Raw genomic sequence first — 17,531 nt, forward strand, 5'->3', positions numbered from 1 at the left:
CCTTCTTAAGGTGTTATATAGTTAACATTTGTGGGATGAGGGTGGAAATACTACTCTACAGTGGTATAACCACTGGTGTTGCTGTTGCTCAAGTAAATAACCCAAACCTATTGTCATGCAAGCAACACTAATTAAATGCAGTGGTCTACCAAGAGAAAAAAAAAAAAATGAAGTTTTTGTTAGGAAAAGGGTGTGTTAAGAGAGAAGATAAGAGAATAACAGGCTAGGGAAATGTAATCAAAATACATTACGTGTGTACCTGTGTGTATGTATGTATGAAATTGTGAAAGAATCATTTTTAAAAATTTTCATACAGACTCATTTGCCTGACACTAATGCAAAAATAAATTGTTCTTTAGCCAGAAAGAAGAGAGAGAAAGTGGCTTTGTGTACATAAAACCTTCTCTGCAAAAGCTAGTGAGTGCCCGGGGAGTCAGATAAGGGACTAGGTAAAAGGTCTGCAGCTGGAGAACATACTGGTCTTCATTGGTACAAATTTCCTTTGTATAGGAAATGAAACTAAAAACTGCTCTTAGGTTTCAGTTACTATAAAAATACTTGAAGTAAACCAATTTGCAAGGAAGAAAGGTTTATTTGGCCTAGTCTGGAGGTCCCAGGCTATGAGTGGGCAGACCCATTGTCCTTGGGCCTGTGGAGAAGCAGGGCATCGTGGAGGGGAAGATGCTGTGGGAGAGCACTTCACTTGACAGCAGCCAACAAGCAAGGACAAAGTCCTTCAAGGGCACAATGGTGACCTAACTTCCTTCGCAAAGCCCCTCCCAAAAGTCCTCCATTTTCCAAAGGGGCCAGGGAATCCGCTTTCAGCATATGACCTTTGGGAAGACATTGAAGATCCACAGTAGCACACTGGCCAACTGTAACTTCTGCCCTTGGTCTTCCCTCAGCCTCCAGAAGCAGATGACCAACCTGCTCTTCTTCCATAATCATACTCTTAAAAAAAAAAATAAACACAATTATCCCCAAGCTGCCTCCCAAACCAAAAGGTGGGAGGGATGTAGCTGAGTATGAAACCAAGAAAAACATGAGTTCTAAAAGAACTGTGCATCATACTCCAGCAGCCAAAAGGTACAAGTCAGTCTGGTTAGAAAGCTGAGAGGGCTGGCTGGCCCCAATCATACAATTGTCACAGTCTTCAGCATATCTGACAGGACATAGGTGTCATCCCAACCCTGCCCAGGCTTCCTCAGGGTCCGCTCCAAAGCCTGAGCCATTTCTAGGAGCTCTGGTGTAGCAAGTTTCTGCTCTGGTTGCAGCTGACAAAACAGGATCTCATTCACTTCACCCTCAATTCGCCGGACATACAGGAGAGGGAAGGCTGCTTTGAGTCCAGCCAGCACTGAATCTTTTAACGCCAAATCGCGACACACGAGATTAAGGATAAAGATACCTGTAGAGTAAGAAGGAAAGAGTAGAATGACCATAGATCCAGACACACACATAAAGAGATACAAATTTCTCTAACAGAGAGAGAAGAAAGCAAGTAGAGAGCCTGCAGAGAACACACAGCACACAAAAGCATAAGGCTTGTGGAAATGTGACGCATTAGAAACCCTTAGCCTTACTTTTTGATGTTTTCCCATAGCTAACACACTACTTCAATATTCTCTATGCCTAAGAATCTTTTTAATAAGAAAGTAGTTAATATCCTCCACAAAAGACAAATGTATCAATTCCACAAGGATGTTATATTCTTGCCACACTTGTCAAATGAGTAGTTACTATCCAGTAAGAAGGCCATGGCCATCTGACTTCTGACAATCAAGGTTGCAATCAACCCAGTCACCAGAGGACTTTTAAAATGCAAAATACCTAGGGGGTTGTGGATGCAGGGTTTTAAGCTCCAATTCTGCATCTCAGCATGGCAAGTCTCTCAACCTAAGTTTGTTCATCTGAAAATGGACTCCTGTGAACACAACGCCAAGTCCAGGGCATCTGGAAACCATGTGAATGGTAGCTAGAGTCACCTAGCTGTTTCAATGTGAACTACTACAACCACATTGTAAACTGGTTGGCCTGACTGACAAAAGCTGAACACCTTCATAAACCGTGAGCAATTACAGGCCTATGTACCTATTTAAGACACTGCAAACAAAGTTAGCAAATACATAGCACACACTAAGACTATTAATGGTAACATTACTTGTATCACCCCCAAACACTGGTGCTGGACAAAGGAATTGTAGCAGCCACATGATAACAATAGCGGTAAAAATGGACAGTATAAACATAACACCATGGTTGAGTGAAAGAAAGCAGACACTTGAAAGAGTATAATACAGGGCTGGAGAAATGGATCACAGGTAATGAGCTCTTCCAGAGGTCCTGAGTTCAATCCCCAGCAACCACATGGTGGCTTACAACCATCTACATTAGGATATGATGCCCTTTTCAGGCATAAAGGTGTACATGCAGACAGAGCACTCATACATACAAACTACATAAGTAAACTTTTTAAGGGTATAATACATGTGACTTCATCTATAGCAAGACACAAGCAGGCAAAACCAAGCTGTGATGACAGTTTAGTGTTTACTCTTGAGAGGAGGAAGAGTTAATGAGGAAGTAAAGGATGAACTTCAGGAAAGCTGGAAACAGTCTGTGTTTGGCGCTGGTAAATAGTCAATTAAAAAAAAATAATAATCAAACTACAAACCAAACTACAAACTACTCAAACATTTACATGCAATTCCTATTAAAGAATAATTTTGTGCTGGATGGCGGTGGCACACACCTTTAATCCCTGCACTCAAGAGACAGAGGCGGGAGGCTCTCTGCCAGCCAGCTCCTTGACAGCCAGGGTTCCACAGAGAAACCCTGTCTCAAAACAAATAATAATAATAATAATAATAACAATAATAATAATTTATTTATGTATACATGTGATGTGGGGGAATGTGCATGCCGTTACGTAGGCCCCCAGAGTCTAGAAGAAAGCCTCGGATTCCCTGCAACTGGAATTAGAGGTGGTTGATGTAGGTTGATGGGAACTAACTCAATCTTCTGCAATAGCAGCGAAGGCTCTGAGCTAACTCTGCAGCACAAATAATTTGTTTTCAAAGGACCCTCCCTTCTTTCCACTCCAAACTCCAGGGTTTCCTACCTTCAGGAGACAGGATGCTTTTGACCTTCTGCAGGAAAAGTTGGTCCACAAATGCCGGGGGAGGACAACTCATTCCCAGTGTCGGATCCTTGCTGTCTACATCAAACATGATCACATCATAGTGCTGCCGTGCTGTAAAAGAGGAGACAGCAGGATAAGATGGCATCGTTTACATTTCTATACACACACCTGCTGGGAGCAACTAAGCCTGAAAGACAGCATGAGCTTTGCCTTTTAAAGACTCAAATGTCACGGTTTAGAGCAGTCTTTCTCATCAAAGTTCAAACTACTCTCCAGCGCAGGTGAGCATTCCTCCGCATCTAAAAGTGCCTTCCAAAGGCACACATTAACAGGCTCGTTCTAGCATGATACATGCTGTGTGTGTGCTTTCTAATGCTGGAAGAAATGAGCATCACCTTAGGAAGTTTCTACATACCTAGAGAATGTGATGTCAGAACCCCAGGGTGGTGGCAAGAGAATGTGAGAAGAGATGGGAAGCCTGTGCTTTTTTTTTTTTTTTTGCCAGCTCCCCAGGTAATTCTAAAAGTATAATCAAAACTGAGAGCCAGTCATCTGGCCAAAGCAGCTAACTAACAAGGCTAAGGCTGACCAAGCATACACTAACTTTAACCAGCAACACCAGGATCCTATAGATGAAGTTAAAGAAGGAACAGGAGACCTATTGAATCTAGCGTTTTAAAGAAAATTAACGTGCACTTTAGCCTATGTCTAAGGTACAGAGAGAAGGAAACCCTGCAATAGCATTTCTCGACCTCACACTGCAGACATTTTGGATTGAAGATTTCCTGTCATCAATGACAGTAATGTTCCCTCCTATTTGTGGCAACTGAAACCATCTCTAGAGACCGTGTCAAATGTCTCAGAGCCTGGAAGTCACTGACTTGTGTGAATATACTTTTACTCTATTTCTGACTTCATCTACAGTTGAATGATTTATTGAAAAAAAAAAAAAAAAAAAAAAAAAGAAATCAACATATTCCCTATCTTTTCTTCTTTGTCTCCTAACCAGCTACAGACTCCAGCAAGGTTACAAGGTTACAAGGTCAGAAGGAGGGACTACTGGTCTGTTTTATTGGATGCTATACCCTGACATAACTAAATCCATAGCCAAATGAACACACAGGGGAAGATTCACAGGGTGTGGACAGCCCCTCAGGAGATGAACTCTAGAGAGCCCTGCAGGCATGACAACCTTGGTCTAACATTCCATAACTAATACTCCTCTAAATGTTGTCAGCCATACCTTCTCCTCCTGCCAGGCCAGTAATGTAGTCCAGGCCATCTGCAATGTGAACCTTCATCCGGTCACTCTGTGAGAAGCCAAACCACTGGGTGGCCACTTCCAACATGGACGGGTCAATCTCAACAGCATCGACACGAGACTTTGGGAAATGATCATGAACGAAGAGGGGGAGGCTACCCCCACCTAGGCCCACTACCAACAATGCCAGAGGAGTCTCTGTAAGAAAAGAAGAAAAGATCATGCCCTGTGAAAACCATTTAAGGACATAAAAACTGATAAGTCTCTAGACATTTGCTCTTTCAGCCTTGGCTTCATTTTGGCTATATCCATATAATGAACCACACACGATATTGTGGTCCCTCACAAACTCCCATGTAACTGGCAGACATCCTATCAAGAGTTCCCTAAGAGATACTGGATAGACTCCCATTCTCGGAAACAGAGGCACAATCTTATTCAGAATCACAATGCAGTCTAAACGCATTGTCCCTCACCTGGTGCTTTATTCAGAGGGCCCAACTACCTTTTCAGACATCCCAATAAAACAAGCCCAATCCATTCAAGTTCAGAAAACAAAGACCCAAATCCTAGCCCTAAGCAGAGAACCACAGTAATCACAAGAGTACTACTACAGGAAACAAACAAACAAATTACCAAAAACAGCTAGACCCTAAGATTAAATATAGTTATCGAGGTAAAGACACTTGTGAGTAGTAAACACACCAAGCTGCTTGTTAGTGTAAAGTTATCGTTTTAACTATAAGAAAAATTGTAGGCCAAACAATGGTGGCGCACTCCTTTAATCCCAGCACTGGGGAGGCAGAGGCAAGCAGATCTCTGTGAGTTCAAGGCCAGGCTGGTCTACAGAATGAGTTCTAGGACAGCCAGGACTGTTAACTGTTACATACAAATGTGAAAATTTATAAATAACTTAAAATTTAATGGATAACTTAAAATCTGTGTGCTTCACATACCTTGCTGAATATATATTTATACCTTAACTTTAAAGTAAAATAAACAGAAGAAAACAAAGCTTATACCCCAACACAAGGAGCTATTTCAAGATGCCAGGCTATTTGAGGCAAGTTACCCATAAGCTCATTAGTGGAGAACATAGTTCAGATGAGGGAGGATAGGTACCTATGTGCATCTTCCAGTCTGTATTAACTGCATAAGTGACATGGCAATAAGCTTAGCCCTCAGTCTTACATGCTCTGCCTGTGGAAGGCATCTCTTACCTAAGAGCAACTCTGGGTTTCTTAGCAGGGCAAGGCCAGCGATCATGGCTTTATGGTGTTCACAACAGAGGTAACTCTTATCGATGGACTGTCCTGGGACAGGAGGGAAGTCCTCGGGAGTATCAGCAGGTCGCTGTTTCTTCCTCTCCTTTTTCCGTTTCTTCTGGGCTAAAGGAGAGAGTCACACTCCTGAAGTCCTAGGCTTCTTACACTAGCCCTTGGAAAGTAAGGGCTACCAGCAGCAGTGTGCTGCAACAGCTTTAAACAGAAGACCCAACTGTTCCATAAGCAATTTTGCTGCAGATTGGTTGACACTGTATAGATAGGCTGAAATTGACCATTGAGGGAATTATTTATACCATAGAAATTGGCAAAATCTACAAATCAGACTCCCCTCACACAAAGACACAGTTGTTTTAACATTCACGATATAGTGCTGACTACCAGAGAACCAGAAAAGGTAGACAGCAAAAGCACATTCAAAACCTGGAAATACTAACTAAAGGGTCTTAAGGGCCTTCCCTCTGAGGATGTAAGACCCAGTACAGAAGGAAAATGGGCTCATTATTCCTTTACAGAGATGCACAGTCATTACTACCTCCCCAATACCACTTACTGTACCAAGACTTTTTAACACTTCTTACTCTTAGCTCTTCTCATAACTGAGCATCTCAGATATTCAGTAAAGTACACACAATTAACAGGAGGTACAGTTAAGACATGAACATACGACTGCTTGTGTCCCTGTATCTACCATCCTCCTACTATGTCTCCTGGATCATATACTATACTACGCCACCCCACTAATAAGGAAATTACCTGAAACTCAAACTGGAAAGAGCAAAATTCTCTTCAGCCATTTGACTTAGGTGTGGGATGAGATTAAGGAACCTGCAGCCTGAATTACCAGATGAGAGGGTGGGAGCCCACAAGCATGGAGAATGGGCCAAAGAAAATCATTCTGAGAGTATGGGATAGGGTGAATCTGTGACCTCAGGAGTCTGGACTTCTCCCTCCAACTTCTTCCAGATTTGCTGTGATGACAGCATGGTCAAACAAAAGCAAGGAATGGAAATCAAGACAACCAATTTCAGATTTTTGTGACCAAAGGGAAGTTAGACTGCAGAGGGGGAGGACAGAAATATTTACTTTTTAATCTAAAGCAATTTTTTTAAATACTAGTCTCACTCTATAATCCTGTCCAGCCTGAGGTCTGGAAATTGATTAGTAGGCCAAGTGGCCTTCTGAGTACTAGGACTAACACAATGCCCCACCAAACCCAGCCTTAGTTTTTACATTAAGTGCATGATTTTAAATTAGTCACAATAATACAAACATATATAGCCAGGGGACAGGAGTAGGTAAGACAAAGTAGTGATTTCTCCTCAGTGAGATCTCTATGTAACATCTTACATATACTTAAGAGTGGCCCTCGGTGGTTAAGAACACTGGCTGCTCTTATAGAGAAGCAGAGTTCAGGCCCCACCCCAAGACCCACACCAGACAGTTCATGGCTGCCTATAACTCTAGCTCCAGAAATCTAATGTTCTCTTAGGGCCTCCACGGGTACCTATATCACAGCACGCGCGCGCGCACACACACACACACACACACACACACACACACACACACAATTTTTTTACTTAAAAACAAAATCTTAAAAAAAGGAAATGAATGAACCTGAGGGAGGCCTGGGTCTCACTGACCAACAATATAAACATCAGACAACTGTGACCACATTAAATATAAATTAATTAAAATTCAGACCAGTGTGGTGGCTTATGCCTGTAATCCTAGCTTAGAAGACTGAGGCAGGGGGACTGCTGAAAGTTCAAGAACAAGCTAAAGACTGAGACTATCTCAAAAATAAAATACATAAATAAAAATCAAGTTCTAACCGTATTCCATGTGCTCTGCAGTCACTTCTAGTTTGGGGCTTAACACGCTAGAAAGGAAGCGCAGAAACTATTTTCTTCACAGCACCCAGTTCCACCCAACAGTGCTGCACTAGATGGCAGGCGAGGCACCCAACTCTAAATCCCTCTGAAGCAGACAACCACGAGCATGCTATGGAGGAGCGCAGAGCTCCATGCAACCTTCGTGTTTCTGGCTCATCTCCAGAGGGGCACAGAGGGATGTACATTTAGCAGCCTATAAAACAGATTCCCTTTAAACTGAGGCACTAAAGCCATAATCAAGTTTATCCAGTCCACTGCCCCTACTGCTTATCATTTCAGAGCTAGGCTTTGCTCAAGATGTGAGCAAATGCTTCTGTTTGCTTATTTCCACTAGTACCCTGCCCCAATGGTGGGAAAGGAGAGCTTCGGTTTACAAAGATCCAGCTCTGCCCTCCATCTTGGCCAAGCTCTTAGTTCTTTTTAAGCACTCTAAATAAACTGAGTCTATCCAGACACAGTCACATCTGTGATGCCTCACCTCTGTGAGACACATCCTTCAGCAGCCTGGCTTCCGACTGCACCACGTTCCTGTTGCTGAGGAAGATGAGCCGCCGAAAGTACCACCTATCTTCCCCTTGCACATCCTCAATAACATAGTCACCACTCAAGGCACTGTGGTCTTGGTGCTGAACAGTCCGGACTCCAATGTCCCCGCCCACAGACAAGAAGGGAACCTGTAGGAGCAGAGATGCAGAAAAAAACATCAGCTCAATTAAGAAGTACGTGACACTATATACTACACTTTGGTTAAACATGAAAATTTCCCCATGCCAAGGACAACGACAGCTCCCAGAGACTTGCCTTTCTAACCCAGTGCTCTCCTGGGCCTTTCGACAGAGACCAAAGGTTTGATCCACTTTAGAAACCCAAATGAGGGGCTGGAGAGATAGTTCAGCAATTAAAGACACTGGCAGCTCCCCTAGAGGACTTGGGTTCAATTCCCAGCACTCACATAACAGCTCACAAAACTATAACTTCGGTTCTGGGAGATTGGACACCCTCACACAGGTATACATGCAGGCAAAACAACAATACACATAAAATAAAAATAAATAAAAACTCTAATGAACACACAGACATCCCCTAACCACTACACACCTGCACTTGGTGCTGCCCAAGAAAAATGTAAGATTTTCATCAATAAGCACACACATTCCCCACAGCTCAGGACATCAATGAACAAGACAGGGCTATCAGGAAGAGGCTGTGATATGTGGGAAGGAATCCAGACAAGAACAAAAATGACAAAAGACCAGGGGAAACAACAACCCTTCCTCTCCTCAACTTAGTCTCATCTTTTGCCCATTTTTCCTTATCTCAGGATGAGAATGTGTTTCCCCCTGAACTTGCTCCCTCTGTTTCTTCTTAAAGACCTCCCAGCAAATTTTCTAACTGCCAATAATCCCCGGCCTTGCAGCGTTGGGGAGGAGAGCTCACTAGACAATCTGGGCCTTCATGAGGTAAGTATCTCTAACTGATAACAGCCCAGGAGTCTGTCAGAAAAATCAGAGTCCTCAAACACAGGTCACCATTTTAGATCCACACTGTCACACCAACCCCTCGGCTTCCCTAACTTCTTATAACAGGCCTGTCAATTATTCATGGTGACAGATGACAAAAGACAGATGTCAACTGGCAATACCATTTTTTTGTCATAACTTTGTTTCCTTTTCAGATATGCTAATACCCAGAAGTGAGCTGTTTAAGTCTTCTCTTTTATATCCTCACATGATACTTCTGAGACACAAAACATCTAGGGACATCCAGCCCCACTAGGAGCTGGAAAGATGGCTCAATGGTCAAGAAGCCTGGCTACTCTTCTAGAAATCCAATCCTCAGCACCTACTTAGCAGCTCACAACTGTCTATAATGGTAGTCCCATGGGATCTGATGCTCTCCTCTGGTGTGCAAACATACATGCAGAGAAAAAGCCCATATAATTAATATATTAATATAAACATATATATATATGTGTGTGTGTATATATATATATATATATATACACACACATATGCATAATATATATTTTTTTATTTTTTTTAATATGAAAAAGAAAAACACAGGCCACCAACCCAGAGGCTATACTAAGTATGCCTTTCTTTGCTCTATAAGTGTGTGTGCATATTAAAGAATTAATAAAGAATTAAACCCAAGGCCTTATGCACAATGGGTAGGCCTATTGCACTCTACAACCTTAGCCTCGAGAGCAGTTCACCTTTCTCTCTCTGGTGGGAAACATTTAACTCTCACTTGACAATGACTCTCCAAACAATGGTCAAAATGTAGTCCTAACTTTCTTCTTTAACTTTTTTAAATATAATTTTATTATTTTATGTGCATTGGTGTCTTGTCATGGGTGTCAGGACCCCTGAAACTGCAGTTACATACAGTTGTGAACTGCCATGTGGGTGCTGGGGATTGACTCTGGGTCCTCTGGAAGAGAAGCCAGTGCTCTTAACCATAGAGTCAATCTTCCAGCCCCTTAATTCTTATGTTACCATACAAAGTAATGGGTTTTATCATGGCCTCTCTATGCATTGTTATTATATTTTTGTCCTCATCTGTTTCCCTCCCTTGTCCTGGCCTTTTTAAGGCTCCTTCTGCCTTCCTAGCTGCAGATGGAACTCCAGAAACCAGCGAAAGGTGCCGCTGAAGTTTTGGTACCTGCTGCTGGGGAGGCATCCCGGCTGGGGCCAGCTCCATGACTCTGGTTGACAGCTCTGCTTGAATGCTTTCCATGCCATCATACTGCTGGCCTCTATGAAGAGCCACTGTGACCAGCCTCCTGAAGCCTGCACTCGCCGCCAACTGTTTCCGGCCCTCGTCCATGCCAAAGAGCCACTCAGTCTCCCTGCCCTGGGGTACTGTAATAGACAAAATTGGTTACAGGGGCAAATAAACGTTCAAGCTTCAAACCGATGTAGTTCACATAGCAAAGCCAATAGCTGCTTAGGACCAGCTTCGTTCCTGTGACCCACTGACAGGTTATCATTCCCAAAGCAGAGCAACCCAACAAACAGGAAGCAGCACTAAGGGTGATACACGTGATACAAGTCTTGGGGATCAGGGGAGACCAGCAGAGAAAAAAAAATGCTATTTTATCCATGCAGGCCTGATTCCAAGCTGTTTAAAAAATACAAATAATGGAATCCTCACAAGGGCTCAAAATGAACATGACATCATTTCCATTTTTACAAATGAGCAAAGAGAAGCACAGAACTTAAACTGTTTGTCTAAGTCCATACAGCTAGTGAACGCAAAGCTCGGACTCAACCCCAGACGGTCTGGCCCATCACCACCCTCCTATCCACCCCACTACTCATTCCACAGGTGGACGGTAAGGATTATGAAATATGTGGAAAGATGGCTCACAGCTGGCACCAACCAGTCCAGCCTTGCCTCCATTAATCCACATTCACTGAAGAACTAACATTTCTATACAATGTGGAATGGATCTAAATTGGCACTTACTGCCTCCTGCCTCCATTCTCAAAGCTTCTATAATGGAGTATGAAAAGAACAGGCTCAAGTCTAAGAAGGTTGCTGGAGGCCTATTACTCCCTTTCGTCATAAAATTCAAATCAGCCATGACATACCCAATCACCAATACCCAAGCCCAATCCCAGCCCCTACAAGCCAGCCCTTCCAGGGAAAGAGGTGGAACAATCCCAACTCACTGATGAAAATGGCAAAATGACTGTCCCGCGATGGTTTCACAGTGGGGTTGTCCACCACGTGGAGGGTGTAGCGTGGCTCCCCAGTGTCCCCATTGCACAAGTCCAGAGATACACTCCCCAGCCCAGCCTTGCGGCGCAGCTGGCTGCACAGCCAAGCATAGTGCTGCCGCTCCCGCACGGCCTCGGCCAGCCGATCGGCACTCTCCAGCCGTACAGGCTTGCCCTGCTCCTGAGTACACAGCTCAAAGATGTGAAGGGCAGAGCCAGGGACTGGCCTGAACTTGGTCATGACGAAGGCAAAGACAGGCAGAGAGAACCGAGGCTCTGCTTCGAACACCTGGTCCTGGCTGTTGGCCACTTGGTGCACCCTCACCATCCACCCCTCCCGAGAGAAGTGACCCACTGCTTTCTTCAGGATGTGAGCCTGAGCCAGGGAGATGCAGAGATAGCGACCGCCCACCTGCAGGACACGGCCAACCTCAGCCAGCATCCTGTCCACCTGCTGCAGGGTCTTTTCCTCCTCGTCGGTCAGGACAGCATCCAGCGTGCCCTTGTCCAGCACCACCTGGAACGTGGCATCAGGAAACTCCATCTGTGTCATGTCCATCTTCAAGAAACTCATGTGGGGCCGTCGGCTGGCGTTGCGCTCTTTCATCTGCTTGATGACGACCTCACTGATGTCAATATTCACTATATCGTGATAGCCCACATCATATAGTTGCTCACTTAGCTCTGAGTTGCCGCATCCAATCACAAGCACCTAGAGGAAAAACATCATATACAAAACGGAAGTGACCAAGGCAAAGACACGCTGTTTGATACTTCAGAGGAAAGTCTCACCTTGTCTATTTTTTTTTTTTTTTGCAATATTTTTAAGTTACTTGATTGCATGGTTCTCAACGTGTGAGTCTTGTAGATGACAACCTTGTATTTCAACGTCAAAAGCTAGGCACACGTAAAAGGAATTCACTAATCTAAACAGTATTTTGCCACAATAAAGGTCATGTAAGAACAGGCTTTGTGATGTGTGCTATTCAAAAATTAATGTGTGGCTCGAGAGATAGCTCAGGAGGTAAGAGCACCTACAATTCTTAGAGAGGACGCAAGTTCAGCTCTCAGCACCCACATGGCACAGCTTGCAATTGCTTATAACACATTCCAGAACCAGATAGCCTCTTCTGACCTCCACAGGCTCATGTACTCACATGAGCCACATAAACTCACGATGGCAAACACGCATATGCATAATAAAAATAAATAAGTAAATGTTTTTTTAAGTCTGTAGGAAGTTGCAAAACACAAACACACTAGCTGCAATACTGCTTTTCCATTATAAAGGCAGCCTCCATAACTGTCTCTATGCACTCATGCTTCACATTTCCCAGATAATAAACTCCAGTTTGTGAAACTTCAAAATCTGCCCCATCACAGATTCTATCTGATGATATTTAGCTATCCTTCTGAAGCCAACACTAAAACCCAAATTACTATCTCTCTCTGTGGCACAATCTTCCATTCATCTTTGAAAAAGTTTGCTGTCACCATCTCTGGAAAAGCATCCTTTGGTGAGAAGTGACTGAGCTCTGGGGCCAGAAAGATCCACTTTTAAATCTCCATTTGGCAACCTACTACATGTGTGACCTCCAATATTCCCCTGTGAAAACAAGTGCGGCTAAATTTGCTAAAAATAAAAAGATTGCCCACAACAAATGTTGTTTTCTTCCCTACTGCCAATACAACCCCATCTCTTCTACGCTCACTATTAAACTTGGAACTTTTCTCTTTCAGAGTGTGTGCAATTTATGCCTTCTTGCTCCTGTAGCTTGAGTGCTAGGGACAATGTCTGCAATTTGATGAGCACTCAGAAGTGACTTGATTAATAAAAGTTTGTATCAACAAAGCCACACAGTACTGCCTAGACCACATTCGTGCACAGTGACAGAACACCTTTTTAGGCTACTGACGAAGTCATCATTCCAAAAAGGTCATAAGCTTTTTTTTTTTTTTCTTTTTTCTTTCTTTTCTTTTCTTTTCTTTTCTCAAGACAGGGTTTCTCTGTGTAACAGTCCTAACTGTCCTGGAACTTGCTTAGTAGACCAAGCTGGCCTTGAATTCAGAGAACCTCCTGTCTCAGCTGGGCCTAAAGGCGTACGCCGCCATGCCAGGCTCAAGGATCACTTTTGACTGAAAGCTTTAAAAGGCTATTTTAAAGTTGTCATTTGACCAAAATGCTGCACCGGTTCCTGAATTGTGGACCCGAGTAGGGTACCCACGCTTGTCTGTCTAAGTTTAGAACTGCTATCTTCAGTCTCCACTGAGGGTTTCCTGGACGCTCATCTTACCTTCTCCCTGGGCTTGATGTATTTGTGCAGTACCTCGCACAGTTCCAGATAGGTTCCATACCATTCGAAAGATTTCTTTCCTCGCTGCTGGAAGAACTTCTCCCAATAGTCAACAGAGCCAAACTCCTTGGAGCTTTTAGGTAGGAGATTCATGTTCCCACGGCGAGCTGTGTCTTCGAGACCACTGCTGGTGACAGATCCACGAAGGGAACTCACCACAGGAAGCACCGAGATACAGCCGCGGGGATCTTAACCACTACAGACACCATTGATTCGCCCCGCACTCAAAACCCAACCGAACGCCCCTACGCGGCGCACGCGCGCTCGCCTCCGAGTTTCCCACGCGCCACCCCCTTCTTTGCACCCTCAGTACGGGCCCCACGTGCAGCAGCCCCACACTCTGCTACTCTCAGAACCCAGCAAACACATCCGGGTAAGACGCCTCGGGATTGGTCTGGCGCCCATACCAGACCAGCAGCTCATTGGTCAGTGTGTCTCATTTCTGGCACATCATTGGCTGGGACTCTCTCGCCCTCGGGCTTGATCGTAGGCGTCGCGCGCTTTACCCAAGACGATGAGGGTGGGCGGGACTTCCTGCCAGAGTACGGGCGGAAGAGGCCAACTGCCTGGAGCCGGGAGCGTCTGCGCGCGCCGCCACAGCGGGCTCTGAGACACTGCACCCCATCGCCGGCTGAGGGCGCACGGGCTTTGGTAGCTCGCCCTGTCGCGGTGGGATGGCGTCTAAGAAGCACAGGAGCTGGAGGCCCAGGAAGAAATCTCTCTTGTTCATCAGGGTGGAATCCTTGGGGCGCGTGTGCCTGTCTGTCATTTCAGACCTGCACAGCCCAGCGCTGTTTCTTTCCCCATATTCTCTCCCCGGACTTCCTTAGCCACCGCTGTTGGTTAATTCAAAGGAAAATGACTACTTTTCTGCTCCAAAATATGGGGCTTCGCTATCAATATTGTAAACGATGTAAAATTTTAGGAGGAAAGACTTAACAACTTTCATAGGTGCCTCCTTTCCCCTCTCTCTCGCCCCTCAAAACACAGTAGCCATAATTAACATGTCCATTTTATTATCAACTTCCTTAAATTGTCATGTTGATGCCAGCTGTAAAGGTATATTTTATGTATGATAAGCATACTATCCTTTCAAATATTCGTTGTATGAAAACATTCCAAGGAGGTTCCTGGTGAAGGGCTGTTTTTGAAAAGACGTTGAAAGAAACAGCTCTCACGATAAAGGCGTGCGAGAGATGGTTTATTCTGGAGCCAAATATGAGTGACCATAGCCCAGGAACACAAATTTAGATTCCTCAAATACTGTGTTCCCATGAGGTGGCATTTTCATGGACCTTTTTACAGTAACAACGCAGAAAGTAGTAAGATGACACACTTCCAAATACATTGGTTGGTCTATAGTGAGATAATTACAACCAAGTGGAAAAGCTGGAGGTCTATTCCTGCTTTCCAGAGGTCTTACATTATGGTCACAAAAGATGTTAAGTCATGCACAGAGGACGGCCACCAAATGGCTATTTTTAAGGAGGCTAAAGATGTCCTTAGAAAATTTGGCTCTGGACTTGCACCATGTCAACCTCTTCACATAGCTGAAGTTGTGGTCAATGAGCCCTTGAGGACACAGCTTCTTTCCAGTAAATCTTGTTCACAGCCTACACAAAGTTGCTAGCACAGACACTAAATAGTTAGGATAGACATCATTTTTTAATTTAATCTTCAAACATTTTATAATCATCTATTGGGCATTTATTTATTTATTTATTCATGTGTGTGTTTGTTTTTTGAGACAGGATTTCTCTGTAATACCCCTGGCTATCCTGGAACTCACTTTGGAGACCAGGCTGGCCTCAAACTCACAACAAAGATCCGCCCTTCTCTGCCTCCCAACGGTTGGAATTAAAGGTGTGTGCCACCACTGCCCAGCTGGCTTTTTTTATTGAATTTTTTTCCATACAATATATTCTGATCATGGTTTATCCTCCCCCAACTCCTCCCAGATCTTCCCCATGACCCCCCAACACACACACTATTTAGCAAGCAAACAGGCAATAAAATAAAGCACCCAGAATTTTAAAGAAGACAGAAGAAACACATACAAACATCCCATCAAAACACACGATTAAAAACCATAATATATTGGCAAAAGACCATTAAGGGAAAAAAATGTCTAAACAAAGCAGTATAAGAAGGAAAGTATATGAAAATACCCTTGAGTTTGTTTTGTGTTGGCTATCTACTGCTAGTCTCCAGGCCTAATCTTAAGTGTGGTTAATTTATCCAATTACATGGCCTTGGAAAATATTAATCTTTCCTTTTCAAGCTGGTATCGATTGCAGATATAGCTTCTTGATCAGGTATGGATGCCAATGTCCTCTCCCCCCACTCACAGCTGGACCTTTGCAAGCCCTTTGAGTTCATGTGTGTGTCAGTTCTGTTGTGTCTGGAAGGCAGTTTCCTTGGAGTCATCTGTAGTGCAAATTCTAATTGGTCTTAATAATAAAAACATAGAGTCAGATATAGGGGCAAATGCAGAAAATAAGACACAGCCACTTCTTACCTCTACTGAATCCTCAGACCAAAGGGTTGAGCTTATATTTCTACATAGTCTCAGACTGAATGAGTCCCAGATCCTGTCTCCACCCACCTTACATTCCCATCTCTACCTCCCTAGTGCTAGGATTAAAGGCCTGTACCTCCCAAGTACTAGGATCAAAGGCATGAGATCCCAGGTACTGGGATCAAAGGTATGCAGCACCAAGGCCTGGTCTCTACAGTTAACTAGTGCCTAGCTCTGCCCTCTGATCTTCAGGCAAGCTTTATTTGTTAGAGCACAAACAAAATATCACCACAGTTATCCATCCCCTCTGGCTCTTAGAACCTGTCTGCCTTCTCTTCTGCATAGCTCCCTGAACCCTGAAGGGAAGAGTTTGATGAAGTTGCACCATTTAGGACTCAGTATCCAAAATCTCTCAGTCTCTGTACATTATCCAGTTTTGGGTCTCTGGGTTAGTTCCCATCTATTTCAGAAGGAAGCTTCTCGAATGGTGGCTGAGCAAGGCACTGATCTATTGTAGAAGAATGTCTTTAAGAGTTGTTTTACAAGCCAGATGGTGGTGGTGCATGCCTTTGATCCCAGCACTCTGGAGACAGAGGCAGGCACATCTCTGTGAGTTCAAGGCCTTCGTGGTCTACAGAGTGCTTTCCAGGACATCAAGGCTGTTACACAGAGAAACCCTGTCTCACAAAACAAAACAAAAAGAGTCCTTTTATTAATATGTTGCTTTAACAGAGCAATAATATTTGGTTTTCCCTTAGGTCCATAACTATCCAGTCTAAGGTTCATGGCCACCATCAGGTATAGATCTCATCTCATTGAGTGGGCCTTAAATCTAATCATAGAGTGGTTGACTACTCCCACAACATTTGTGCACTAGCATATCTTAGATGTGGGTCAGCATTGTAGATTGTAGGATTTGTAGATGGGTTAGTGGTTACCTTTCTCTTTTAGTAGCATACAGAGTACCTTCCAGTAGCATGAACACCAGTCAGTGAGGGCTGAAGGCTCCCTACAGGACTTCTTAAAACAGTAGATTGGTGAATTGCTCCATCTCACCCCAGCAAAGTTTTGATTCTTTAGTTCAGTGGTGAGACCCTGAGATTTGTGTTCCTAACAGGTTGCCAGATGATGCTTTATGCAGATATCATCCCTGAGCTAGTGTCAGATCCTTCCAGGCACGCCCCTTATAATGGTATCACTCCCAAACCACACTTTGAAAACCATTGCTTCAAAATTGAATTGAGTGATAAATAAAAATGGATATGGTGTGAGACAGGATAGAAAGGCAGGACAAATTAAGGGGGTATAGGGAGAAAAAGAAGCCCCTCCCTTGGAAATGTAGTCCTGATTCCT

The 17,531-nt window shown here is 43.9% G+C and overlaps 1 protein-coding gene across 1 annotated transcript; it reads right to left on the reverse strand.

Annotated features, from left to right (window-relative positions):
* Nucleotides 1-572: 572 nt before the first annotated feature.
* Nucleotides 573-13,918, reverse strand: Mettl13 (methyltransferase 13, eEF1A lysine and N-terminal methyltransferase). The gene is made up of 8 exons (XM_051186099.1): nucleotides 13,601-13,918; nucleotides 11,259-12,018; nucleotides 10,246-10,445; nucleotides 8,060-8,255; nucleotides 5,624-5,791; nucleotides 4,386-4,601; nucleotides 3,122-3,253; nucleotides 573-1,408 (listed from the first exon to the last, which is right to left on the reverse strand). The coding sequence occupies exons 1-8, from the start codon at nucleotides 13,751-13,753 to the stop codon at nucleotides 1,134-1,136; spliced, it is 2,100 nt and encodes a 699-aa protein (XP_051042056.1). The 5' UTR covers nucleotides 13,754-13,918; the 3' UTR covers nucleotides 573-1,133.
* Nucleotides 13,919-17,531: the final 3,613 nt, after the last annotated feature.

The sequence above is a fragment of the Phodopus roborovskii genome, unplaced genomic scaffold (genome assembly GCF_943737965.1).
Source record: "Phodopus roborovskii unplaced genomic scaffold, PHOROB, whole genome shotgun sequence".
Lineage (NCBI taxonomy): Eukaryota > Metazoa > Chordata > Mammalia > Rodentia > Cricetidae > Phodopus > Phodopus roborovskii.

What these genes read in the sequence shown, in the direction of transcription:
- Mettl13 (XM_051186099.1), bottom strand. Translation starts at nt 13,753, where the DNA reads ATGAATCTCCTACCTAAAAGCTCCAAGGAGTTTGGCTCTGTTGACTAT. An exon ending in TGGCCTGGCAGGAGGAGAAG is followed by an intron (nt 3,254 to 4,385) that starts GTATGGCTGACA and finishes CCTCTTTTACAG; the next exon opens with CACGGCAGCACTATGATGTG. An exon ending in AAGCATCCTGTCTCCTGAAG is followed by an intron (nt 1,409 to 3,121) that starts GTAGGAAACCCT and finishes CTTACTCTACAG; the next exon opens with GTATCTTTATCCTTAATCTC.